Consider the following 27,913-nt stretch of genomic DNA (forward strand, 5'->3'; position numbering starts at 1 on the left):
AATGAAATATGCAAGCCTGAAATAACTTGGAGGAGGGCGCGGCGGGAAGAAAGGAGGCTCTGACCAGAATGTTGAAAATGTAGCCCATATTGAAGTTATTATGGTACCACAGAAATCTGAATGTAATTCAGACGGTTTGGTTGAGGGTGGATGGCAGAGTGCATGTGGGAGGGGGAGCCTCAGACATGTGGACATCGTTTTCAGCATAGCCTCCGCTCAAGGTCAGATGTCCCCAGAAGTACGGAGAGGCCAGGGCAAGTGCTCGGAAAGCGCCACGTCCTGGTTGGTTGTATTTATTTAGGCGGCACGTGTCACAAGGCACGCTAACAGCCGTAGTCCGCTCTGGAATAGCTTCTTCTCAATGACATTAGGTTCACAAAGCAAAAATATTTAGAACTTGCCGTTGCTAATGACAGCAATGTTCTTTGCACTATACGCAGTGGTTCTCAACCTTCTGGCCCTTTAAATACAGTTCCTCATGTTGTGACCCCCAACCATAAAATTATTTTCGTTGCTACTTCATAACTGCAATGTTGCTACTGTTAGGAATCGTAATGTAAATATCTGATATGCAGGATGGTCTTAGGTGACCCCTGTGGAAGGATCGTTTGACCCCCAAAGGGGTTGCGACCCACAGGTTGAGAACCGCTGCACTATTGTATCAGTATTTTTTTAAGTACCATCTCACATGGAACAGAGTGCATCATTGTTTCTTTGATTTGTCTCTTTAGTAATACTTCTCCATTTTTGCTGCTTAGTACTATTTTGGGGGCAGATAACTGTTGGTATTGCAGATATTGTACGTGATTTTTGTAAAGGTGCTGGAAGTCTCTATGCCAGGTGTGTTTGGTAGGGATTCTCTCTCTCACTTTAAGAAAAACATTGTGCCGGGAGCCGGTCCATCCTTGCTGTTTCAAGGGACCTGGCATATATAGCATACGGTTCTTAATATGTTTGCTCCCCTTAGCACTGTGTGTTTTAACCAAGGTCACCTCTCCGAGAAAGGTTGTTTCCCCAGGTAGGAATTTTTCCCTGAAGTCAGGGAGGGGATGAAACTCCTTAACTAAGTGCCAGGCGGGTAGTTAATCACTACAAACAATCATGCTTAAGCTACATAATCTTTACTCCCTGGAATGGAGATAAGAAACACCCTAACCTTTGTAATAGAGATTGATAGGATTGAATCAACTGGTATAAATACAGATGTAACAAGACAGAAAGAGACAGAACTTAGGAGACAGGGCTTGGAAGACAGGACCAAGAGAGACAGAGCCTAGGCACAGAACCTACACAGAACGTTCTCTAGAGACAGAAGAACTTTGCTGGAGAGAGCATGCCGGAGGATCCTGGACAGGGACTGGCCTCGGAGCCTGGAGGCGGAGCCTGGAGAGAGCATGGCTGGGGATCCTGGACTGAACCTGACTACGGAGATTGGCAAGAGAACCTGACTAGAACCTGGTGACTGAGCCTGGCTGGAGAACCTGGAGAACCTGGCTGGAGAACCTAGCAAGACAACATGGACACAGAACCTGGCTGGAGATCCTAAGCAGAACCTCTCTGGAGATCGAGACCAGAACTTGGCTCGAGATCCTGGCTAGGCTGCTGATCAACTGAACGCTGTCTCCGTGTCATTCCTTCTTCGCCGACTCCGTCTACGCCTTTGGGAACCCCTGGACCTGCTGGGGTTGGACCCCGGCAACATTAATGTTCTATTGGGCGTCTCTAAAAAGAACTCTTAACCTCATTTTCATAGTGGACTTGATAATATGGTGTTGTCCCTACCGTCTTCCATGATGAAGGAGAAGTGTTGCCTAAAATAGCATCCTATCAGAGTACCTGACCGGGCAACTCTGAAACGGGTTGTTGTCTTACTTTCCAGGTTGGGGACAGAGCGTATTTCCGAGTATTTGAGTTCTCTGTGCAGGATGAAAACCTGCGTCCCTGACTCTCTGTCCTCAGAGGTTCTGCAAAGACACTGTCTCTGCTTACACCAGTGAGCGTGTGTGACTGGTTTGAGTCTGAGAACGCCTATAATTGTGTATTATCCACAGCCCCTCCCATGATGCGGTACAGAAGCCCATGCTGGAAAAGGATACATACCTCAGTCATTGATTCCTTCAGTGAATAATTATTCAGCACCTGCTATGTTTCAGGCCGTGTTCGAGGCACCTCGCATGCCTCAGGACACAAACCATCCCATCCTCCGTGGGTGACTCCTCCTGGCCCTGCCTGCTCTCTGCGCAGACCTGCTTCTCAGTTTCCTGGTCAGCAGCTCAGATGACTAAGATTCCTGGACATGCAGTCCAGTGGATGGCAAGAGAGCAAGGAGTGTGGTATTTCCTAATGGGCTGTCTCACAGTGTTGGTCCGAATGTCATTGGTGCTCCACGTGTCCCCGGAGGATTCTCTAAGACAAGAGCAACAGGGCACTGGTTAGGGCACCCGATTACGGACAGGCCGAGGGTTGGAAGGAATAGTGACACATTACAAAGCATTTTCCTGACTTTGCCTTTTTTCCAAAGTTCACGGAACACCTTCAGCAGATATCATCTACTCTTTGAAGAAGAAACGCTATAAGGTGTTCCCAAGGGTTTAATAGTTACCTTCTCTGATATTGAACTTTAAAATCCCCTGGGGAAGTTTAGATGGAGATTTGAACCCTCAGCCTACCTTTTTGATTGATTATTCCTTTTGCAAGCTGAGAGGGAAAGAGAAACTTATTTTTAACCTGTTCAGCATGGTTCGTGTGAAGAAACAGATGTTTACAATAGGAAATCCTATTGTGTGGAGGGACTTATCGAGGCTCACTTACAGGGTTTAGAAGACGTGCACGTCACCGGCCAGGTCTGATGTGAGGGCCATTGTGCCTCCCGTCTGGGCTGGGTGAGGACAGAGCTGCCTGATCATTACTGTTATTAATGGCCTCTTCTTACCAGGCGAACAGAAGGAGGAAGTCTGGTGTCGGCCTGACGCCCGCCTTTCCTGAGTGCTAGCGCAGCATCTCAGTGACAGCTGTCTGCGGGACACAGGGCAGAAAGTAAATATTTTGGTGATTCCCATGCTCGTAGCCAGCAAGATAAACATGAAAGAACTAGTTTTATGTTCAGAACGGCCACACTCTCTGCATCGTCGCTGCTTAGATGCAACTCTTTTGCTTCCCCACAGTTTATATAACACATCTCGGAGCCTTCCTGCCCACTCGCTTGCTATTTTAAAATGGAAATAGTTGAAATACTTCAGAATTGGGAGCCAAGTGGAATACAGTGTACAAGTGCTGATGTGAAATTTCTGTAAACTTTGCTCGTGTGTATTAAGTATGGACACATTTACTGTTCTTTATGCATTTAGGAGTAAAGAGCCTGAATAAGTGAAAAAGGCATTGATTAATGGGAGCCTCCCTCTCCCGTAGGCCAGCTTAGTTCCTTTTTGAAATAAGGTGTGTTTTACATATTAATAACTAAGTAAGTAAAACCTACACAACCGCCTCCCCCTCACACTGCTTCCCAGTTGGATTCCTGGCTGGTGTTCTGCTGTTAGTTCAATTTCCTTAAAACGCCTCTAAACAACCTAGTTTGAGTCTTCTAATGACAAAGAGCCGATTTTGACATTGGGGGGCCTCCCGTTCTTTAGGAGCATGCCCCTGGGTACTGGTGACTTGCTGCTCTGAGCCCAGTGCTCGCTGCCTGCACAGCAGAGCCGCCCCTGTGGCGTCGCCAGTCCCTGGGCCCTGTTATTCCATGTGCAAATGTTTCTGTGAGACCCCTCCCCCCCCCGCCCCCGGCTATGTCCCTCTGTCAGGCTTTCTGGGTGGCATTTGAATTAGCCTTTCTGCCCACGTGGCTTCGTCGCTTCGTTGGCCTGCCCTGCAGTCTCCGCGAGGCTCCACCCACTGTTTCCCGTGGCACCTGTGCCTGTCCCCCTGTGGCTCTCTGACCTGGTCCAGCTGGGACCCCGGTGCCAGGCGGCCAGCACTTCCAGCCCCTGGGTGCCACCATATCTTCTTCCTGAAACTCAGTGTCTGGGGCCCCCCAGCCTCCCTGCTTGGTTCTGGGCGAGCTGGCTTTCCAGGGCACACGCTTTTGCCATTAGTGGGCAAATAGTGCGGTGTTCTTCACCTGGAGTAGTGTCCCCTGTTTACCCGCTGGCCGCCCTCTTTAAGGGGCAGGCCAGTTTCCTGTCCTCCCTGCTGCTCTGTGCTCTTCACTCGCAGGTGTGACGTAGCTGCGCTCCGGGTGTATACCCTGCAGGCGTCCACGTGCTTCTTGTACTCTAATAAACGTAAGGCTGGATTCGTCTACCTCCCCCAGAGTGAAGGCTTAAATCAAGCATAGTCAGATATAAGTAAGCGGGGATTGCATTTTATCATGATATTTTCATAACATTTCATACACTTACAGATTCTCCTTCAGTAACGTGTAGTTTTTTAAAAACCATTTTTTAAAAGGAAGCATTCTACTTTCATTTTGCATCCCCCCACCCCCGTTTTTTTTTTTTTTTCAAGTGACCTCAAATAGTTTGGGTTCTGTATGAGCAAAGCCTGGGCTCTCCTGCACCGATGACACACCTATTTGTACGTGTGTTCATTTACACCCTGGAATCCAGTGAGCAAAGACAAACGTTTTCAGTCTTACCAGTGATGGATACATCTGCCGGGCTGACCAGCCGCCCCTGAATGATGGATGAACAGGTTACTCTGACAGTTTCACTGTGGAGGAGAGCGCTAAGGGGCTTGCCTGGCTCTAGGCCAGAGCCGCCTCGATTGCCTGCCGCGTTAGCCTGTTACTGGAATTTTTATCTTTAGATGCAATCAGCAGGGTGAGTAATCTTGGGAGGACACGTGTTTACATTGTCCTCTAGGTAAGGGCATCCAGGGATTAGGCACAGGGATTCCAGTAAACACCCGGGGGTCTGCACGTGCACAGACTTGTTTGGAAAATTCAAGGCATAATTAGGGGCGCCGCCTTCAACACTCCCCTAAGTCTCCCCTAATTCGGAATTCCAATAAACAGGGCAGGTAGCCTTCCACACACTTCCCTTTTCTCAGAATGTCCTCCTGACAACTTTCCAACCAAGTGTCTTGTGCTCCCCCAACATACTAGTATATCAAAGTGAAAACAGCTGTTAGGTACACCTCACCTGTATTGATTTAGCCAAACTTGGTAACAGTGCCGACAGTAGTGAACCAGACATAGCCACCAATTCCTGATCCAGTCTTTCCAGACAGGCCTCCAGGAAACATGGACCATAAAGCTAGCCCAGCACTTGGCTCTGGTCAACCAAAGCTCATGCACTCAGAGCGGTTAGTCAAATCCTCCTGGTGTGCAGTGTTCATGTTTGTAACTCTGAGGCGCCGAATGCAGCCTGCATGCTGATAGTTGGCAATGCCAGGTGAGGCCTATCACCTGAGTAGAATGTAGTCAGGCTGAGGTTCAAACGTGAGCAAATCCTTAGTCAGGTCTGCGTCCTTAGGGAACTCGCTGAGCACTAGTTCTGCTGGGAAGAGAAGTGAGAATGGCCATTCAGATTCGATCTCAGCTTGCTTTTTGCTTTATATTCCTACTGAGCCAGTAAACAAGTGAGAAAACAGAGGAAGAACATGAGATTAGGAAAGTGAGTGGAGCCCTGGCCAGTGTGGCTCAGTTGGTTGGAGCGTGGTCCTTTCCCATCAGGGCACATCCCAAGGTTGTGGGTTCAATCCCTGGTTAGGGGCGTGTGTGAGAGGCAACTGATGGATGTTTCTCACATCCATGTTTCTCTCTCTCTTTCCTCTCTCTAAAAAATCAGTATAAATTTAAGGAACAACAACAACAAAAAAGAAAGCGAGTGAATCAGCTCTCCAGCGCCTTTCTCATGAAGGCCTGCCTGCCCGGAGTCTGCCGGGAACAGTGTGTGGGGGGTGAGGGACTGGCCAGTTCAGGGGCCTCAGAACCAGAGCTCCACACACGTCAGGCTGAGAGCAGGGCCGCGTGGGCACCGAGGAGCCGTTACACAGGGAATTCCTTCCTACATTTCAGGTGTATCGTTCACTATATTTTTACTGCACAATCTGGCCTCCATTAGGTAGCTATGGCTTACTACCAAAGGTGACTGAAACACCATAAACTGGAATCATAAATGTATATATGAAATAGGGTTTTTCTTCAATAAGACATATCCAAATTCTATTTCTTACCCAAAGCAACTGAAAATTACACTGTCTGTTTGGTCTCAATGAAGTAGGCCACATACCGAGCCTCCCTTGAGTGCCTTCGCCATCATTTTCAGATTCAGGGTTTTGATGTTTGGTTATCTTTGTCATCTGTAAGCACAAAATCCTCCTGCTACTACCACAGTAAGGTCGGAGGTGCTAGCCCATCCTTGAAAAGTAGTGCCCCCCGTGTGGCCTCCTGCCTCCTCGGAAGCCCTGCCCCAGGCGGGCCGGTGTGGTGGGTGAGGATCTTGAGACTCGTGTGAGGACTGATTGTGCAGAGAGTGCTGATGTGATGCTGGGCATGTGAGTCATCCACGAAGTCGTGGCTATTACTGTGTTACTGCTGTATTTCAGCACTGAGATGCCATCTATTGTAAGTCACAGCATTAGATTATGGACCACGTCATGTTGTGTTTTGTTTTAAAACCGAATGTGGCTCTCTTGCTAAGATCGAGTTTCGTGATAATTCAGGTAATCCACTCTGTGATCCCCTGCCTGAAGCAGTGAGGTCAGAAAGGGAGTCCCGGTCAAGTGCAAAACATACCCTTAAAAAGAGAGGATCAGAGTGCGTTGGTTTGAAGCAACCCGTGCTTTCTGCTCGTGTGGCCGCTAAACTCCGTCTGTCAGAGGCTGGAGGTGGATAAAATGCCATTGAGGTCCTTCTCACCCCGAGGTTCTAGATTTCCGCATAGTTTTCCCTTTCATCAGGTAATTATGCTACATGTTCGATCGGTGAGTTATCACATTGCGTTTTTATTGTAATGAAACTCTCATTTCAAAGGCTCTTTTTTTGTCTGGTCAACATTCCTTTTCATCATCATATTTGAGTTTATGTAGCAATCCGGGCCCTCCAAATAATTACCCTGCATCTTAGTAGCAGTCTTTCTGAAGTGTTGGCATCGTGCCTCATGTGAAAGAAATATCCATGCCAAACACCTAAACACGACATGGTTTTCACTTGGTCTGCGAGTTGGCAATAAATAAGGAAATTCTCTACTAACTAAATGCTGTATCTACTTAAATCATCTAATATGCCACTGTTAGCCACTTTTGAAAACAGTAGCTTGCTTAGATGAATAGTCTATAAAATAGTAGCAACTGTTTTAATGCCGAAATGACCACAGAGCACACAGATGTCAAATTATATACAAAGGATCTTTCCTTTTTATACGCCATAGGGCTTTCTCAATGGCTCTGAAATCAACTTGAAAATATGTCCTTTCCTGCCCTGGCCGGTGTGGCTCAGTTGGTGGGGTGTTGTCTGTGTACCCAAAGGTTGCTGGTTCGATTTCCCATCAGGGCACATGCCTGGGTTTCTAACTTGATCCCGGTAGTGAATGTGCAGGAGGCAACCCATCTATGTTCTGCTCTCACATCGATGTTTCTCTTTCTCTGTCCCTCTTTCTTCCTCTCTCTCTAAAAATGAATGAAATCAATAAAAAAATGTTTTCAAAGAAAATATGTCCTCTCTAGTGACATCCAGATTACTCTTTTGCCTTAATTTACTTCTTCCCATTGTTATTGAAATACAAATTCAACTTTAGATATCGTTGAGTTTAGATTTTGATAGTTGTATAGAGATATCTTTGTAGTAACTAGTGGCTTATTATTCTCTGATGGTTTTGGATAGGAAGCTGTTTTCACAGTCTTTACGACTCTTGAAAGGATTTTCAAGATCAGCCTAAAATAATTAATTTGTTTCTCAACTTGCCCAGTGGCATCTGTAATGGGTCACTAGAGTAAAAACGTCCTGATTCTGGCAAGCAGTTGGACGTTCTCAAGTGGGCATATTTGGTCTGCATGTGGGTCTAAAGCACTAACTGCGTAAGCCTCAAGTGAGATGCGTGGTGAGTGTGGGAAGGGCCTGGGGTTTAATCATCTGTTGGTTCATCGTGAAACAAGAGTGTGCGGTGCCCAGAGAGCAGAGGTGACCAGAGGCGACCGGAGGCCGGGCTGGCAGGAGAAGTCCCAGCACGCAGGAGGGACCACTGTGTTCCCCTGCAGGTCCATCCCCAGCCTGGTATCTCTGGGTCAGTCTGGGGCTCTCTAGTTAGCTGTGTACATTTAAAAAAAACATTTTTATTGATTTCAGAGAGGAAGGAAGAAGAGACAGAAACATCAATGATGAGAGAGAATCATTGATTAGCTGCCTCCTGTATGCCCCCCTCCCCCCCCCCCCCCGCACTGGGGATCGAGCCCACAACCTGGGTATGTGTCCTTGATCGGAATCGAACCTGGGACCCTTCAGTCCACAGGCTGATGCTCTATCCACTGAGCCAAACCAGCCAAGGCAACTGTGTACATTTTTAAGTGCCTGAAATTGGCTCTCATTCAAAGGCCAGTGGTTAGGATAGAGAGAAAAGTCGAAGCCATGTTTGCATAAGGAAGAGCTGGAGGAACTGGGGATGTTTTCTCTGGAAGAGAGGGCACCGACTGGCTGTCCTCACAGGTGCAGGGCGCTGCCATGTAGCAGAGGGGCGAGCCTTATTCTCATGGCTCTGGAGGGGAGAATGAGGGCCGATGGGCCAGATCTGGGCTCAGCACAGGAATAGCGTTACATGTCCCTGAAAGTAATGAACTGCCTCCCATGCTTCTGGATTGTGAAGACGGCCACGCCTGGGCAGGTTGTGTAATGGATCCTGGTAAAGTCCCACAAGGCTGGACGAATGTCTTCAAAGTCCTCCCAGCTGGTTCCGTATCTCACCAGCTCTCTGTCCACCAAACACTTCTTGAGCCCCCTCTGTTTGCTAAGCACAGTGCTGGGGTGCAGAGAACCACAGGCCTGTCCTGGGGAAGGCGGGTCGGGTGGGGGGTGCTGCGGTGGAGCTGGGCTTGTAAGGTCTCGGCCACGAGGAGGGCCCACGAAGGCAGTGCCTGAAAGTGGGCATTGCCAGGTAAAGAGCAGAGACAGGGCATTGCCGCGGGAGAGCTGGGCACGTGCCGAGGCCTGGGTGACAGTGCGGACGCAGGTGGATAGGAAGAGAATGAGATGGAGCAGGAGTTGGAGCAGTAGTTGAGTGTCAACCTATGAACCCAGAGGTCATGGTTCAATTCCCGGTCAGGGCACATGCTCAGGTGCGGGCTCGATCCCCAGTAGGGGGAATGCAGAAGGCAGCCAATCAGTGATTCTCTCTCATCATTGATGTTTCTCTCTCTCTCCCCCTCTCCCTTCCTCTCTGAAATCAATAAAAATATATTTAAAAAGCAAAACCCCCGACCTTTTGGATTTTGGAGCTGAAGTTGAGGAGTAACCTAATCCGATTTGCATGTTTGCAGGTGGCTCAGCGGGTGAGGGTGAGGGTGAGGATGAGGATAGAGTGGTGCCCCCAGGGAACTCCCGGGCTCCTTTCTGAGTCTCAGGCTCTCACCTCCTCTGTGCTATTCTGTGAGAACACGTTCTCCGCTGTCTTCCTTCATCATTTCACTTAGGTTGTCAGGCCCACGGGACTAGTCTCTGGGGACAAATGGATCATGTTGGCACTAATTCCCAGATTGCACTCGTGCCTCCCTATTGGGCTGCTTGGGACCTCCAGAGCCCCATTCAGTCTCCCTGGGGCCCCGTGATGCCCAGCGGGAGCTGGGAGCTGACCCCCCTGCCCCTTGTGTTGCCTGAGGCCGGTATCTTCTGCGCAGGCGCTGCCGGTGCTGGCACCCCCGTGACACACTGAGGTCGCTGCCCAGCACCCAGGTTCCGGGGCGGCAGCCTTCACCGCGCGGAGGTGTGTTGTTGCCCAGGTCTGTCCTGCAGCACGGCCACTCGGTGCCCAGCGACAGTGGCGTCCATGGCCACGTCCTTCCTTTGTGACGCTTTTTGTCACCTGGGCAGTGACGTGGGACTGGATAGGTTTGTGTCTCACAAAAGCCCCCTTGAAATAAGTTCCCGTGGTTTCTGCCTGCAGCCCCGAGGCTGCGGGACCAAGAGCTGAGAGAGGCACCAGGGTTTTCCCTTCGTCCCATTTCCCCCAAGATGCCCACAGGACCCGCTCCCTGACCACTTCCTGGCCCTTCCACAGAAGGTGGGCAGCTCACCCTCCAGGTCATCCGACCTGCCCGGCACAGGGCTTGCCCACCTCACTTCACCCCCAGCCCTCGGAGGGGTGCAGGCTGTTGGTGTCCTCAGCTGTCAAAGAGGCTGACGCCAAGAGGAACTTGGTGACCTGCTCAAGGCCACACAGCATGCGGAGCTGAGTCCAGCACCAGACCTGTCTGGACTATTCCAGACACCAGTCATCTTACAACTCAGTTCCCAGTGAAGTGCCTGCTTTGCTCATGTCTCATCTCCGCTTACACTCAAAATTGGCTTTTGCCTCCAGGGCTGGGAGGAAACGGTGGATGCGGCGGTTTCCCACCTCCTGAAGACCTGCCTCTCCAGGAGCTCCAAGGAGCACGCTCTGAGCCTGAGCAGCCAGCTGAGCAAACCCAGAGACACCAGCCGCCTGAAGAAGCACATCACCTTGCTCTGCGATCGCCTGGCCAAAGGCGGCCGCCTCTGCCTGAGCACCGACGCGGCGGCCCCGCCCGCCATGGTCATGCCAGGTGAGCGCTGTGCCAGGCCCGGTCACAGGGCCGTGTCTGTGGCCGTACTTGGGCTCCACATTTCACAGTAAGTGATGATGGAAGATGGCTTTCTCGTGTCCCCTCAGCTATCCCAGGGTAACCACTTGGTGGGAGACGTTTCTAGAATGGTATGTCTCTTTTCTTCCCTCTGCTTTTAAACATGATCCATGTTGTTATGGATCTAACCAATAAAAAGTGGATTAGAGAATAAAACTAAATGTGATTTTGCGATACCGTATTTCTTAGATGAAACTAGCATAACGCAAGCCGCTGATGTTATCCAGATGAGGTCTGTCCTTCCGCTGTTTGCTTGGGTTGTGGTCAGCAGGATCAGGGGGCGGAGACAAGGAAAAGCCCAGGATCAGGGGTGCGGCACCAGAGGGCTCTCCCCTGTGTGGCCTTGGGCACCCAGGCCCCTCTTCCTTCCCACAGCCAGAGGGTCCCTTGGAGGCAGCAGCCCCACCCACCCCCTCTCCCCTCTTCTGAGAGCCTCTCTTAGGCCGCAGGAAGGAGCAGGAAGTCAATGAATGTATTAAAGGCAGCAGCTGAAGCTGCTCTTTCCTCGGGAGGAAGCAAGGACCATAGTATGGGAAGCGGGTGGTTTTCTCTTCTTCCTTCCCCCACCCGTGCTGCTGCGCTTCCGGCTGCTGCCTTTCCCCTCCATCAGCATTTCTCAAAGTGAGAAGGAATGCCAGCAAAAACTCAGAAAGATAAGTGTGGGGACAGCGGAGCATGATCCAATACGTACAGCCTGCAGGCAGTGTCTGGCCCTCCCTCCATGCCCCACTGCGTATGTGACCCTGAGTGTGTGAGCTCACTTTCCAGAATCTTCGTTTCTTCGTTTGGAAAGTGGATAAAATAATCCCTCCTTCGTGGCCAGGGCCTCGGGGGTTTGTAAAGCACCCACTACAGTGCTTGGAACAGAGACACACTTAGAAAATCCAAGCGGTAATGATCCCCATTGTTAGAGACAGATGGATAACTCGGTCTCGGAATCTGGCGTGGGGCTGGGGATGGCTGGTTTGGGGCCCTGGGGCACTATATCTGATGGTTTTAAATGGTCTTACCTTAATCCAGCGGTTCTCAACCTGTGGGTCACGACCCTTTCACAGGGGTCGCCTAAGACCATCATGCATATCAGATATTTACATTACGATTCCTAACAGTAGCAACATTACAGTGATGAAGTAGCAACGAAAATAATTTTATGGTTGGGTCACAACATGAGGAACTGTATTTAAAGGGCCAGAAGGTTGAGAACCTCTGCCTTAGTCACTCACAGAGAGAACCTACCTTTTATGCCAAACGAGTGTTTCAGAATAGAAGTGCCTCCTACGCAGAAGCAGTTGGAATAGTTTGTCTTCGTTTAGAACCTCTTCATCTTGTTAGCATCCTCCAGACTGGTCCTTCGGCCTCTACTCGTCCATCTTCTATCCACTGTTGCAGGATTCTTTTTTCTAATAAATAAATATTTAGGCCCAATGAGATAGAAAATGAGAAGTACTCACTGTCACCAGCACTCTGATGGGGCCTCCCTCCTTCTTGTCAATTGGGAAAGCAAGGAGGCTGGAGGGAGGAGGACTCTGTAAAGGAGAAGACGGACCCAGAGAAGGCAACTGGCCCCTGCTGGGCTGGGCATCTGCCTTCTCTTCCCCACGTTCCCGTCGGGGCTGCTTTGGGAACGGCCACTAGGAGTCCCCTGGTGGTGCTGCCAGCAAAGGCCTGGACACCTGCTGGGAGCCAGGCCCCCTTAGTCACTTCACGGTGGCACTTCAACTCGAGGGCTGAGTCCATCCAAGCCCTTGACGCAAAATGTTAACTGTATGGGAGGAAGGGGCCACAAAAGGAGGGAGAGAAGGAAGGAAAGGAGAAATGAAGGGAGGTTGAAAATATACGGTTCATAAGCCAGGCACTGTAACCAGGTCTGCGCCTCCATGCTGGCCCAGCTGCATCCAGGGGGAGGTGGAGGCTGCTGCACCTGTGCCTCTGTCGGGCTCGTGGCCGCTGGCTTTCACTTGCCGATGACCCCTCCTGAGCTAATCAGGGGAGTGGATTTTACCGGTTCAGTCAGCGCTCTTGGTCAAGGACAAACTCCATCGTGCCTAAGCCTTCCCACCAGAACTCCAAGTTCTCACACACTCATTTCTGTGCTTTGCACATTTTTGAGGTAGAAGAAACACGTAGAATGTTTGCTGTTTTACAAATAGAAGACGGAGTTGGAAAAAGCTAAATTTCTTGCCCAGAGTTCCATGCTTACCGAAGGGTCATGTCTAGAATCCAAACCTCCGAGCCCTCTGGGCTTCCCTCCGGACCACACAGACCGCAATGGTGCAGATGCACTGCTCGCCCCGCTTCCTCCCGCATGGACTCTGCTCCATCTGCCTCTTTCCCCTTAAATTGGTGGAGCAGTGTGGGAGGAGATGGGCAGAATAGGTTCACGCCATTTCTTTTCTTTGCTATGAGGAATATATTAAAAATATATCTTTTGTGCTTAATGTTTATTATCTCCATGGGTGACATGATGCTATTATCACAGAGATAGCAGGCAATACTGGGAATTATTTCTGCTTCCAGTCAGTAATTGTGCAATTTGCAATGCCAGTTTAGTTTCAGAGTACGTGAAGGTAACGTGGCGTTCTAGAAAGGAGTGGATCACTGGACATAGGCGTGCATACAAGTATTTTTCCCAGATCTGATCCTTTATCAATGGCTGGGCAGGAACTCAGGAATCATCTTGGTTCACCTTCTGGCTTAACAGTGGAGGTAGCTAAGGCCAGGAAGATGGAGTGACCTCATGGTAGGAAAGGCCAGAGAGTGTGTCACAAAAACAAAACAGATTCCCTAGCCTATACCATGTGCCACAGTACATTTCAGATGAAGAAGAGATCCTATATAATAAAAGACTAATATGCAAATTGACTGAACAGTAGTGACGGGCCGCTATGACAGGTACTGATCACCAGGGAGCAGACGCTGAACACAGGAGCTGCCCCCAGCCCACAGGCCCTGACTGATTGTGGCGGAGGCAGGGCTGGCGAGTGGGTGGCGCCAGGCCAACCAAGGTGGGTGCCAGCAGTGGACCCTGATCACCCCGCTGGTTGCCCCACAGATTGGCCTTGATCTCTGGCCAGGCCTAAGGACCCTACCCGTGCACAAATTTTGTGCACCAGGCCTCTACTTTAAATGTGAAACAATGAAATCACAAAAACACAGAGGTGGTGGAGGTGGCCACATGGATACGAGGTGACAGGACATTCTTTGTCAGCCCGAAGCATGTAAATAAGGCGTGTGCTGTGGGATTATCCTGGTGGCAGAGTTTCAGGGGGTGTCTGAGTGTCTTCCTATTCCGTCTTCTCCATTATTGTGTGTTTTCCTACCAACAACGTCTGTAACTTATTAAAAGGGACCATGATAGAAAGTACCAATAAGGAAACAACTATAATTATATCAGAAATGGTGGTAAGGGAAAAGCAAGGACCAATGTTATACATCAGGACAATGAATGGCTTTCTACTCCCCACAGGAAGTATTTAAGGGCGATGACCGTGTGTCTATGGGGCTTGTTTGCATTTCGGTTCTGATGAATGGATAACCAAGTCCCTCGCAGGACGCTGCATCAATGTGCGCAGCTGGTTTATGGGTTCTGCCTCCTTTCCATCTCCGTGCCGCCTCTGACAGGAGGCTGAGTCCTGCAAGCATTGCTCTCTGAGTGATTTTCCACCTTCCACGAGCGAGCTCATAATGGTCAATCTGGTGAGCACTCGGCTGCAGCCTGCTTGGCTGCTCTGCAGAGTTTTACGATGGCACCTCCTCCCTCTGAGGGTCTTCTCCCTCCTGGGCTTCTTTGCTGCTGGAAACTGCTCCTGTGCCCTCAGACCTGTCTTTCCAGGCTGCTTGGTGGCTTCCTGTTCCCTTTCCGACTCCAGACTATTGGTCTGACTTCATGCTCTCCGGACAATCTTGTCACACTGCCCCCTGAACTCCATGTATTTCCGGGTTTGTATCTTTCTGGCTGGCCTCTCCTCCAGGTCTCACACGTCTCCTTCAATACCCTGCAGGCCCCTCCGATTCCATCTGCCTGAGTGAGACTCATCTCCTCTGTGTGCCAGGTCTCAGTGCCTGGTATTGCCCTGTGCCCAGGCCAGGGGCCTCGAGACAACTGGACCCTTTGTTTCCTTTCTCACCCTAGTCAGTCAGTCACAGCACCTGACGAAGGCACCTCCCACATGTGCCCCTTCCCCTGCCCCACTGCCCTTACTTGCTAACACCCCATTTCCTATTCAGGTCATTAAAACCACCTACCAGAGTCTCCTTGTATTAAGATTCCTCCTCTATTTTTAGTACCACCATAAAAAACAACTTATCAATGTTCATAGCAGAATTATAGCTAAAAAGTGGGAAAATCCCAATATTGGTCAACTCACAGATGGATAAATACACGTGGAAGAGCCTGCTGGGGCTGCGTAACACAGGACGGGAGTGTGAAGAGGAGGGAAGAACACAGATATTCCATCAAGCTTGTTGGTTGCCGTTGGTGGAAATGATTAAGTTGGCTGAGTGAGTTTTGTGTGTTATGGATAATGTGCTTCATTTATAATACAATGAGCTTGAGATGATGAAGGCACATCTAAGAAGAGACAGGTGTTGACAGCTGTATCTGAGGAATTTTAGCTCAAGGGAAAGATTGAAGCTAGAAAAGTAGATTTGGTATCTTCAGTTTACAGGTCATTATTTTGCAATTGGATGAGCCATCTGAGGAGAGAAGGCATTGGGAGGGGATCATGGGATTTGGGACTTAGCTGCAGAGCCAGGAACCTGGGATGGGAAGTGGATTCTATGGGAGGAGTGAATTTCAAGGAATGCCTGGGAGAGGTGGTGTCAATACTATCAAGGACAGTAGGAGGTAAAGGGAAGATCTTTTGGTAACTGGAAGGAGCAATATAGGCAGACTGATGAATAGGGATAGTCTGTTGTCAGGATTTTTATTTCTTTTCTTTCTTTTTAAAAAAAGATAATGTAGAGATGTTTGAAGGTCATGGGGTAGTTGCAAGATGAGAATATTCCAAACCCAACAGTGTTAAGTGGGAAACTTTGAGGAGGCAGAGGAATAATCTAGAACAGGGGTCCTCAAACTACGGCCCACGGGCCACATGTGGCCCGCCGAAAACATTTATCCGGCCCACCGGGGGTTTTTGCCGCCACTGTGTGCATAGGAATTTGTTCATAGTTTTTTTTAAACTATAGTCCGGCCCTCCAACGGTCTGAGGGACAGTGAACTGGCCCCCTGTTTAAAAAGTTTGAGGACCCCTGATCTAGAATATAGGTAAACTGAACAGATTTAGTATTTGAGAAGAAAAAAACATTGGAACCTGTTAGAAGTTGGGAACATTTAATGGAAAGTTTAATGCAATCCCTCCACAAGAGTTTTTTGCTGAAGGAGGTTTGTAATGACCTGTGAGAGACAAGAAAGGGCGAATGGGGAGGTGGTAGATTCAAGCTGGTTTGCAGTAGTCACTTTGGGAAGGACCAACTCAGCCATTGAGCAATTGTGCAGCTACTTATTATTTTTGGAGCCATAGTTTCTTAGCTTGAAATATTGAGATAACACCTCCTTGTTTTGAAACAATATACTCCTTCAAAAATCAAACTATAGTGTATAGGAAAGCATTCAGTTATTAACAGGATGCTGGTCTTATCCATTGTATTAGGGAGTTCATAATTGGCTGAATGGAGGGTTAGTGGGAGAATATTTGAATCCAGGATTAGACTTGATTTCACAGGAGAAGCAATTAGGAGCAACTCTAGGGGAAGGTCTACCATCAAAGACCTAATAGAATACCATTCTCCCTGTGTGTACTTAGCAAATACTTGTTGATAGACAAGCTGGCTGGTGACTAATTACAATGTGATGACCAAAGCCCGTTTCTTGGAAGTAGGGCTGTTAATACAGGAAGAGAATACCAGGGGAGTTTGAGGAATTTCCTTTCCTGCAGATGTTTAAACTAATGCGGATACTCAACAGTCTAAAGATAATTTGGGAAAAACCCTGCCTGAGAGCAGGGGAATAAATTAAATAACTTTTAAAGACATCATTATTTCTGTTTCTTTAGCCACGTCATACAGACGGATCTGTAAGGTGCTCATTTTTTACCCTCACCCAGCCATAAAGTGAGCTGTCCTTTCTTTGGACTACTCTCATGTGAAATATTGCAGTGGGAAGCCTAATTCTGTGTAATTTTCAGTTCCTTTAAAAGTTGCTGAGTTAGCCCAGACAGGAGCATCCCTCCATAAGGCATTATCTCTGGGGCTTTTTATTGTATAAAAAATAACTTTTCTCACATGCTATTGATATTTGGGCTGTTGATCTTCAAATATGAGGAAGAAAAGAAAAGGTCTTTTTTCCGACAGCTGCTGGTCTGAAGGAATTTCTACAGTCACCTTAACTTGTACCTGTTTCTCTTCTGGTCTTCCTCCCTCCACTTCTACCCCAACCTCCACTTCTGCTGCCCCGGGGCCCTGTTGTAATAAACATGCCTCCTGCTTCCTTCCCTCCCACCTCTACTCTCAGTGCTTGTATCTCTCTAACAAATTCGGTCTCTGACAATAGAATTTTCTCTGCTTTCAGTGTAAATTCATGACTGTGATTAAAGTTGTGTTTATTGTTTTTGTTTTCCTTGAGGTTTTAGGGTGCCCGGCTAAAGCATTTTTAGTGCTTAAAAGCAGTTCATCCAACTACTTATGTGAGACTGTCATTAAGATTTATTTTATATCACATTATTTTCATTAAAAAATTTAAAATCTATGCATAATGAGAATATCCATGGGAAGGTGGGGCAGACCCAACCATTTGGCCCATCTGTGCGGCTCAGTCATTTCTCATTGGCCTAAAATAGGAACGTCCCTCTCCCGCTGGCCCTGCACAGCAGCAAGCCAAGACGGGTGCTTCCACTCAGCCATCCTGCCGAAGGAAGCCGGGGCCATGCTGCTGACCTTGTTTTTGTTTTTGTTTTTACCTAAATGCTTTAATTGAATTTATTGGGGTGATATTGGTTAATAAAATTACATAGGTTTCAGGTGTATGATTCTATACTACATCATCTGTATGTTGTATTGTGTGTCCACCACCCCAAGTCAAGTCTCCTTCCGTCACCATTTGTCCCCCATACCCTCTTTGTCCCCCCCACATGGTGATTACATACTGCCAACCTTTAAAAAATCTTTTCATACTAAAGTTTAAAAAAACCCCACCATTTTTAGTGTGTTTATTCAAATGAACTGTTAGACTAGTCAGTCCCTTCTGATTTATGTATAATATGGATAGTTCTTAAACAATTAAAAATGAAAATGAAAAACTGGTCTCTGGATTCTGGTAGCTCTCAGAGAATAGAAATATCTGATTCTGAAAAAGTAAAGCACCTTGCCCAGCTAGTGTGGCTCAGTGGTTGAGCATTGACCTAGGAACCAGGAGGTCAGGGTTTGATTCCCAGGAGGGGGCATACAGGAGGCAGCTGGTCAGTGATTCTCTCTCCTCATTGATGTTTCTATCCCTTTCTGCCTCTCCCTTTATTGTTTTATGAAATCAATAAAAACATATTTAAAAAATAAAGTAAAACACAGTTGTAGTCCTCTGTGCTGTATGTTTCAACTCTGTATGCTTTTTTTAAATGTAGCTTTTTGTTATTAAAATGTTTAATTTCTTACTCAAAAACATATTTTGGTTTTTAGATAGAATTTTGTGTTTCCCTTAAGACTGCTTTCAGCACCACCGGCCAGTGTCATGCGGAAAATGTTACCCAAAAGTAAAGTGATGTCACCTGCTAGCTCTCAGAAGCCGTGATCTGTGCTCATGCCGATAGGATGGTTTTCATTAGCACAGGTGTTTGTATGTGGGCCGCGCTAGGATAATTTTGGCATTTGTTAAAAATAGGCTTGGAAATAACTGCAGCCGTGAAACAGGAAGCAAACACACCTACCGTGGATCCCTGGCAAGGGGGGCCAGGCCCCAGCTCGCGGCACCCTAGTGCTAGGCAAATGCAGTGGCAGATTTTAAGGGCTCAGGTGTGGAAGTCGGTGGGTTTTAGTGAAAAAGTGAAGTTTGATGCAGCATACTGCGTCATTGGGACCTTTAGCCAGTTTATGTGTCTGTGTACTTACTTCCACAAGTAAGTTACCCAATGTCACGTTTTTATATTTTAAGATATAAAAAAAAAACTTTCCTTTTAAACTTAGATGAAATATCAGACCATGGTAATTTTCTAAACTTAACATGTTAACTCTAGGAAAATCATTTATAACTTATACATGTTATGAATTTAGAAATTCAACACTTCATACATTATTTCTGTTGAAAAAGGCATCACATACCAAGCCAAGATTGAGCCCCCAGGGGAAATGTGTTGCGTGCTTTCTAAGTTCCAGGCACCGTTCTAGGTCCTAAGGGCAGAGTGGCAGACCAGATCAACACAAATCACCCTCATGGCGCTGGCATTCCAGTAGGGGGCAGTCACAGGGCAACACAATTCAGAGAGTGACAATGCAATGTATACCAATAGATCAGGGTTAGGGAAAACAGTGCCAATTAGAAACCATTTGTACCTGAGTTTTTGTTATGACTAAACCTCCTTTCCTCCCTCCCCCCCCCCCCCCCATTTTGTGAAATGGAAGAGTGGTATATTTTATTTTTTTAAAATATATTTTTTTATTGATTTTTTTATAGAGAAGAAGGGAGAGGGATAGAGAGTTAGAAACATCGATCAGCTGCCTCCTGCACACCTCCCACTGGGGATGTGCCCGCAACCAAGGTACATGCCCTTGACTGGAATCGAACCTGGGACCCTTTAGTCCACAGGCCAACGCTCTATACACTGAGCCAAACCAGTTAGGGCGAGTGGTATATTTTATTATTTGAGACAGATTCCTTGTATGAGTAGGTAAGTAATTCTATTTGGTTTTATAATACAGTTTAGTTTATTAATATTAATATTATTTGGACATTATAGTTTTTAAAGTATTCTGATGAAATAATCCGTCTCTAGTTTTCGTTAAAAAAGCCCAAGTAATTTTTGAGTTTTCTTAATAAATTTGATGAATAGTGATTATTAAAACATTTTATACCATGAAAACAATTTTCATATTATTTTCAGCATATCTTTATTTTGAGTTTATTCTGATTTGTGTGCTATATCATCAGTCATTATTGGATGCCTACTCTGTCTTACACTGTGAATCTGAGGACAGAGACATGACATGCATTTCCACATCCTTGGAATCTAACATAACTGGAAGGTGAAGATGCTCAACACAGCGTTGTGAAGTTGATTTGAAGTAACGCCAACATTGTCTTTTCCCTTTCCCAGCTTTGTATCACTCAGTTCTCTACTTCTCCGCTCCCCACCTTCCAATGCACCCACTCCACCTTTATTTGCCCCTCCACGAGCCCTTTTGCTCCGCCTTGTGTAACCCTGTGGATTTCTACCCCAGATCCCTTGTCAGTTTCCAGCCCTGAGTAAACTTTTGGCTTTTTTTGGCTCTACTCTGGAACTAGAAATTGTTGCTCAAATGAATCATAAAACTGACCCAACTGGTGCTTTTTCCTTTCATGCTGTGCGGCCTCACCTGGTCCTTCCTCTGCTCCTCAGAGTTTTATTCTTGTTTTTGATTGATTTCCTGCCTCATTCCCAATGGTTAACTCTTGGGATTTTGCTCCAGCTCCAGCCTCTTCTCCACTCTTTACCCCGCCCCTCCCCTGAACTGTGCAGAAGAATCGCTCCTATACCACCCAGGTCAAAACTGCCCACAGCAAACTCTACTTCCCATCGGGTTATTTAAACATGCTTTTTTATTTTTACTCATCTTTGAATGTCTGTTTTTTCTCAGAAGAAGACACTTGCACTTAGGATCAAACTCTCAGACTTGTTACCTTGACCTACAGGACTCTGCTGCTTTTTCCTGCATTTCTCGGCCAGCAGTTCCTGCACAATTCCCCTTTGCCTCTGCTTTTGCCACACAAGACTCCTCTCCAAGCTTTTCCCTGCCTCTGGCCTTTGCATCTGATTCCCTGCGCCTTGAATACTGTGCCCCACCCACCCCCAAGCCTTGCCCCTGCCCCCAGTACACATGCTCACCAGCTAATTTACATCCACCCTCAGGTCTCAAGTAGTCGATTGCTGTCCTGTAAGAGGTCTTCTGTGACCCTTACTATTCTTGCATAGTTCATCATTATAACTTTATTGTGGGTTTATCTAATATTTCTCCACTATACTTTAAGTTTCATGAGAAGAGGGACCATGTCTGTCATTCTCAGCTTAGTGACTGAGTATCCATGTAACGGGTATCCCAAAGCCATTGATGGATAAACTGCATTGTCTCCTGTTTTCCTGATTCCTCAGGGACCTTGTGGCTTCCCATATTCATCTAACCGGACCATCCACCTCTTCCTTTCCATTGTCACCTTCCCATTCCTCAGCTTTGCTCAGTTCTCCTTTGCTTCATTGTACTAAACTGTCTTGCTTTGCTTCCCTCCAGACTTATAAATTATACCAATTGTACTGTGGTCGCTGAAGACAAATTTGGGATGCAGCTGAATAGCAGCATCTGTAAGCAGTTCATCTTTTGGCCCAAGGAACAATATTAGGAGCTTAATGAACACGTGTCAACTCCTTAAAAGGGGCAAAGGAGTATTATTCATGAAATGCCACTATTTTTTTTTTGTTCATTTAACAGATACTTTTTAAAAAATAGCACCATATTCCAGGCACTGTACTGGGATTTGGATATGCTGTTAAAGAGAGACAGCAGTCCTACCCTCATGGACCTGGCATTCTGGAAGGAGGTCCAGGTAATAAGCAGGTGGATGGCTGAGCAGGAGAATTTCAGGTTGTTTTACGTTCAGTGAAACCGGATTGAGAGAGTTGGGGTGGAGCCACGGCGGGCAAGGTGACTGGAGGGGCTTCTGGGAGGGGAAAGGTGAGAACTAGGGGAAGGCATTCAAGCCAAAGGAATAGAACTTAAAGGCCAGGGATTTGCTAAGAGATTATTACTTACATTTTCTCACAAAAAAGAAAACCAGTAGGGAAAAAATGGAAATATGTGAGGTGATGGGTGTACTAACTCGATGGCGGTGGGGGGCGGGGGGGGGATCCTCTCACAATATATTCACGTTGTACATTTTAAATATCTAATGATTTTATTTGTCAATTATACCTTAACAAAGCTGGGACGGGAGGAGGGGAGAATTTAAAGGTCTAGAGGGGATAAGGGGTTTGATGTGTTCAAAAGGCACAGGCCTTCCTGGCCTGATCTTACCGAGGCGGGGGGCAGGGAGAGCCGGGTCCTGTAGTGTTCCCTGCATTCCATGGCGAGGGATTCAGATGTTATCCTACGAGTAGTGGGAAGGCATCGAATGGCTTTAAACAGGGGGATTATCTGACCTGGTGTAAGTTTTAAAAGATCACTGTGGCTGCTGTGTGGGGGATGATCCGGAAGACGGCTGGAATGGGAACCGGGCACAGGTAGAGGATGACAAGGACTAGGGAGTGGCAGTGGGGAGAGAATTAGGAAGACGTGAGGCATTTTTAGAGGCAGAAGCCATAGAACTTGGTGATGGGTTGCAGGGTAGGGTGAGGTGAGGGAGGAAGAAAGATGCCTCCTGCAATGCTGGTCTCTCCCACTCGCAGTGAAGTGGGAGACCCGGGAGCACTGTGTGCGCATGCGGGCGAGGGTGGAATAAAGGACCCTGGTCGGGTCTATTTCACTGTAGAGGCTGAGTGGGCACCCAACTATAGATGCCACGTGGTCTGGAGCTCAGGGGAGATGCCTGGCTGCAGAGAGACAGTGGGGAGACAGCGGCCTCTGTCTGGATGGGAAGCCGGGGTTCACTTACATGGAGAGAGGAGGGAGAAGGGGACTCGTCTAAACCTTGAGGCCTTCCAGCATCTAGAGGTCAGGAAGCAGGGCAAGAACCAGCACTGGAAATTGAGGAGAAGTAGCCAAGGAATGAGTAAGAGGAAAACTGTGCGAAAGCAGTCCCAGGGCTGCCAGGAGAGGGAGGACTTCCAAGGTCAGCGGGGTCATGTGCTGCCCCGGCGCGCATGTGGACAGAGGTGGGAGCTGTGTTCTTCTAACTGAGGTTCTTACACATTTTGTAACACTTCTTCTTTTATATTCATTCCTCATCATTAATGGAAATAAAGCTTTATGTGTTTTTTAACCCTTTTCTTCAATGGATAGAGCTAAGTTAAGGACTGTATCAAAAAATCATCACTTTCTCCCCACTTGCTAGTCCTGCAGAGGGACACAGTGTCAGCCCATTCTTCATAGAAGGACACCAGGCTTCTTGTTTTCGGGCCGGGCCCTTCACACTCCTTCTCCCACTCCACTTTATCTTGAACCATCAGCGCCACTTAGGTCCATTTCTTTACTTATTCCTTCCTTGTAAAAAAGTTTTTTTTTTTTTAAATGATGACACTCAATCACTGAGCCACCCCCGCTGGGCTTTCCTTATTCCTCTCTATGTTCCCGGTACTGTTGCAGGAGTGGAAAATTGATGGTGAGCAAAACAGGCATGACCTGTACCATTGTGGAGCCTGTTTTCTCAATTAACCACATAATCATGCCGATACTCAGTTACAAAAGGAGGTAAAAGCTATGAAGGCAAGAGATGATAGAGGCTCCGATCTGGGAAGTAACAGCGGTGCAGAGAGAGATGAGAATGCTGCAGGTGATGAAGTCAGCGGGACTTGGTGATTGATTGGAGATAAGGGCTGAGTGGGAGAGCAGTATTGCGAGGGCTCCTGGAATGCTCGCACCCGTCGGCCGGCCGAGGCCCGTTTCATCCAGAAGGCATCTTTGGCAGAGAGCAAGGCTGGAGGGAGACAGGTGGTGAGTCAGTTTTGTCCCTATGGAATTCGAGTGCTTATCTCACGTCTACTTTTTCTGCACGAAGCCTTCCCTGAATAGTCTGCCCTTTGCTAACGATTCTGACTCATATCGATTACATATTAGCAATTCATATGCTTCAGCCCAGTACTCCTGTCAGTACTTCCCACTGACACCTCACGTCACACCATCTGCTTCTCTAATCGCTGCGTGCGTGTCCTAAGGTAGAACATAAGATCCATGTGGACACAACATATGCCGCTACTTGTTTCTGTTGAGATGACGGATCACACTTGGCCGAGCGTGATGTTGTGTCATAGAATATACATTTGGATTCCCCATGTCACTAAGTGACTTTCTTGGGACACAGCCTTGTTTCTTATGAGTTCATTGATAACCTAAAACAATTCAATAGATAAGCAGGTGTCTCCCAGGGCAATGGGAATGAGTGAGTTTATCGACATAAAGTGAATTACGTGCTCTGACATGCTAGTGTCATAGGTTCCCTATCTGGATCTACTTTCTAACGAAAGCCCTGAGACCCATGCGACTCACTGTATTGAATAGTATTCAGCTGAACTTCAAGTGAAACGCGGGTGGTGGACCTGTGAGAGTGTTCCCAGGCTTAAGTTCTGCCTTTTGTGGGTTTCTTCTTCAGTGCGTTACAAAATGTCACCTACGTTCGCGTCTGTGACAGAAGTCCGTAGCCCCCTTCTTCCTGCAGATTGGCCTCTGAGATGTCGGCATTGCAAGGTGGGGATTTTATTTTCCCAGCTGTTTAAATGTAATATATTTAAAGACAGAGGCACTATCCTGTAAGTTTATAGCCTGAATAAATCTATTTTAAAGGTGTGCTGGGCCGAGGCCAGGTGGCATAATGGGATGACATATGAGCTATTCACAGTTGAAGACCTGGCACGGCTTCGTCACGGGATGCCAGGAAAGTGACTAGAGGTGTCAGTTTGCTGGAGTCCTGTGTGGGCATCTGTGAACATCGCAGAACTGGCAGAAGGTCTAACATAACATGTCCTCTGTCAATTATACTGCCACGTTAGCCACCTCAGGTACAAAAGGGCAATTTGAATGACCCCAGTAGGCATTCCAAAGCCTGGCTTCCATAGTAGTGAGAAGCCAAGCCCGTCTGAAAGGAGACTGGCCTGATGACAGGTGGTATGTGGGCCTGGGAGTTGAAATTTAAGCTTTTCTATTCTCTAGTCTTCCTCTGGCTCATCATTTATTTAGCAAATAGCTCCTCTTTCTGAATCTTTATCACTTTAGGCATGGATTTTATAAGACTAGTTACCCTTCCTCTCCCTGGCTTCAGGTCTCCTGTAAATGCCAGTGATAGCATTCCATAGAAGTGCTGTGAAAAACTTATTAGTCCTAAAACAAAACCAAACAAAACCCGTGATAACCCTGTCTTGCATACTTGTAAAGTCATCTCTCAGTAATCCAAGGTGCCTAATTGGACCGCTTATCTGGAGATCTTTTACTTTTTTTCATTTGCGTTTGCCAAGAATGTCTGGTAATTATGCACTCAGCTTCCATTTGAGTAGCTTTCTGAATGACTTAAAAGGCCATCATCACTAATTCATATTTAATATCTGAATCTAAGGTTTCCTTATTGTAGTAACGTGCTGTGTGCTGGCCAGAAACATCACTTAATTTGAGAAAGCAAACGTGTTCAAAGGTAGCCATCAGCCTTTGATTTTTATTGAGAAAATTTATTTCAATAGCTCATAGGCCTGCTTCTATTAACTTGACCTATTTAGTTCCTTGCCTTTTGCATTTAGCATCCGTTCTTTGCATAAAATGATGTGGTTAACGATTTGTTCAGAGGGGACTGTAACCAGGAGGGCGCCACGGGGTCACCCTGGCAAGGCGTGTCCTCTTCTCTACCCAAGAGGAGGGTTCAGTCTGGCACTGAGCTGCCCCTGGACATGAGGCGTTTTTAGGGCTCCTTCAAGGTTGATGTGCCCGTGGCTGCTTCCAGTCTCTTCTTCCCAAAGACCCTACTGCTGGCGGGGGCGTCCTCCATGGAGGGTACGCCGCTCAAAGACAGGCAGGCTTCGCACCCAACCTCTCTGAGCCTACGTTTCTTTTCCGTTACCTCTAACGGTTCGGGCCTCAGGATCCTTCTCCCAGCGAGTCTGTGATGCAGCCTTCCCCCACACGCATCTCAGGTTCTAGGTGAGGGGCTGTGGCCCTGCCGACTGCTTCTGTGGGGCCCTTGGATGGCTCATGAGGTCAGCTCATAGAAAGGTGTGAGGAGAATTGGGGGCAGACTGTGCTCATTGAGCTGAAGAGGCGATTTCAAGTTAAATAGCCTTTAATCATTATCTCTCAGAATGAAAAATTCCTTTATTTTATAAATCTTTAATTATTAAGTACCTACTATGTGCCTCTTACCAGGCCAGAGTCCGGTGTACAGTGGTGACTAACAAAGGAAATGCTCTGCCTTAATACAGCACGGTCCTCGTGGGGGAGGGGGACAGTGTCCACACACCTAAACCGATGGTTACAGCCCAGGGTCAGTGATGAGAGGCAGTAGCAGGAGAGCGGGACAGAGTGACTGGTGGGGAGGGAACTTGGGGAAGCCTCCCCACAGAGGGGGCGTCTGAGGTGAGACCTGAAGCAGGAGGAGCAGCTCCATGAAGATGCACTTGATGGGGTTGGGGGTGAGAGCAGGGAGCAGAGTCATCCCAGAGAGAGGGGACAGGACATGCAGAAGCTCCAAGGAGGTAGAGAGGATGGGCAAGCGGGTGGGGGCCAGGTCAGAGAGGAAAGCCCTGTTTCAAAGTTCAGGTTTTAGTAGAAATGACTGTTCTTGAAATGGGACATTTTTATGAATCTGCTATCTCTTAGCCCAAGTGAAAGGTGGCAGTCCCGACCGTGACCGGCCAGCCTGCATGCGTAACCTGGCGTCACGGGGAGCCCCAGGCAGCGGCGTGTTGAAAAAGCCCTTCACAGCCGTCCAAGGCTGAGACAGACTCTTCAGTCCCAGGCATTCATCCCCGAACACAAGGAGCAGAAACGTTTAAAAGGCTGTAGCAATAACGTTTGAGAAGATGAATAATTTAAAGCTATGAAATCATGAATTATGAATTGTAAAAACCGACTCCTCACTTCTGATTAGAGATTCATAATGTTCATGTTATAGCAAAATAGAGTCGGCTGGCAGGCCTTCCTGACTCACTTCATCGAAGCACAATTAGGCCCGACACATTAGTGCCTCGATGTGCTGGCTGACGCTGGCTGCTGGTGTCGAGACCATTAAAGTTTAATGTGTGCAGCTTAAGCATAAGTGGTCACGGATGATTCACAGCCCGGCTCCCTGCTTTCGGTGGAAATGATCGTCCGTGTGCAAATTGTCCCCCATGGCCACACTTATCTTTGTAGTTGATTTCCTAGACGTGTCTGTGTTCGTCGGAGACCAGGAATGATTGTCGCACAGCTGACGGGCACAGCATGAAGGTGATTGCTCGGAGCGCAGGGCGTTTGATGATGATGTAGAACTTGGAACTCATGACATGTTCCTTGCAATTCCTGGTGCCAGGAGGGGACTGGCGATAGGAGCTGCTCTGTGAGAATGGAGTTATCCACTATGATAGTTTTTCTCTTTTCTTTTCTTTCTATTTTTTTAATTGATTTCAGAGAGAAAGGGAGAGGGAGAGAGAGAGAGATAGAAACATCAATGATGAGAGAGAATCATTAATCAAGCCCGATACCCGGGCATGTGCCCTGACCGGGAATTGAACTGTGACCTCCTGGTTCAGAGGTCAGTGTTCAACCACTGAGCCACACCGGCCGGGTGATGTTATTTTTCTTTAAGGAGGATGTGCCAGGAGTTGCCCACAGTACTCTGACCTCATCATTTAGCTGTTGGGCATTTCACAGCCATCTAAGGCCAAGGCAGGATGAGCCAGCAGGCTAGCCTGATGGAAGCTTTAGACAGCAGCGTAGCCCAATACAAATAGGATTGTGGCTTGGGCGTGTGAGACTCACCAGTCTCCTAATGACTCGATGCTCACCTGACCCCAAACCATCCAGATGCCGAGACCTCTCAGCCCGAGACGATGCCAGCAGAGTTTACTGACCTCGTGCAACCCATCTGCACCCGGGATCCCGTCTGTCCCTCCAGAGTGCGAAGCTCTGGCTGCCTTCAGGATAGACTGCCAGGGACCTGCCGTGCATGGCTCACCTGTGCCTTCATGATCTGGAGTCTGCGTCTCTGGCCCCTTTACTCTCACTTGCCACTGGCGACTTCTCCTTCTACTGCTGTGGCCTATTT

At 47.7% G+C, this 27,913-nt stretch overlaps 1 protein-coding gene across 1 annotated transcript in view; it reads left to right on the plus strand.

Moving 5' to 3' along the window:
- LOC132211173 (protein PTHB1-like) overlaps positions 1-27,913 on the plus strand; it is a 58,847-nt gene that overhangs the window by 2,852 nt on the left and 28,082 nt on the right. Inside the window, exon 2 of the mRNA XM_059655830.1 lies at positions 10,503-10,725. Within this exon, the coding sequence (XP_059511813.1) occupies positions 10,503-10,725 (223 nt within the window). The remainder of the gene's footprint in view (positions 1-10,502; positions 10,726-27,913) is intronic.

Source organism: Myotis daubentonii, chromosome 10 (genome assembly GCF_963259705.1).
Source record: "Myotis daubentonii chromosome 10, mMyoDau2.1, whole genome shotgun sequence".
Taxonomy (NCBI): Eukaryota; Metazoa; Chordata; class Mammalia; order Chiroptera; family Vespertilionidae; genus Myotis; species Myotis daubentonii.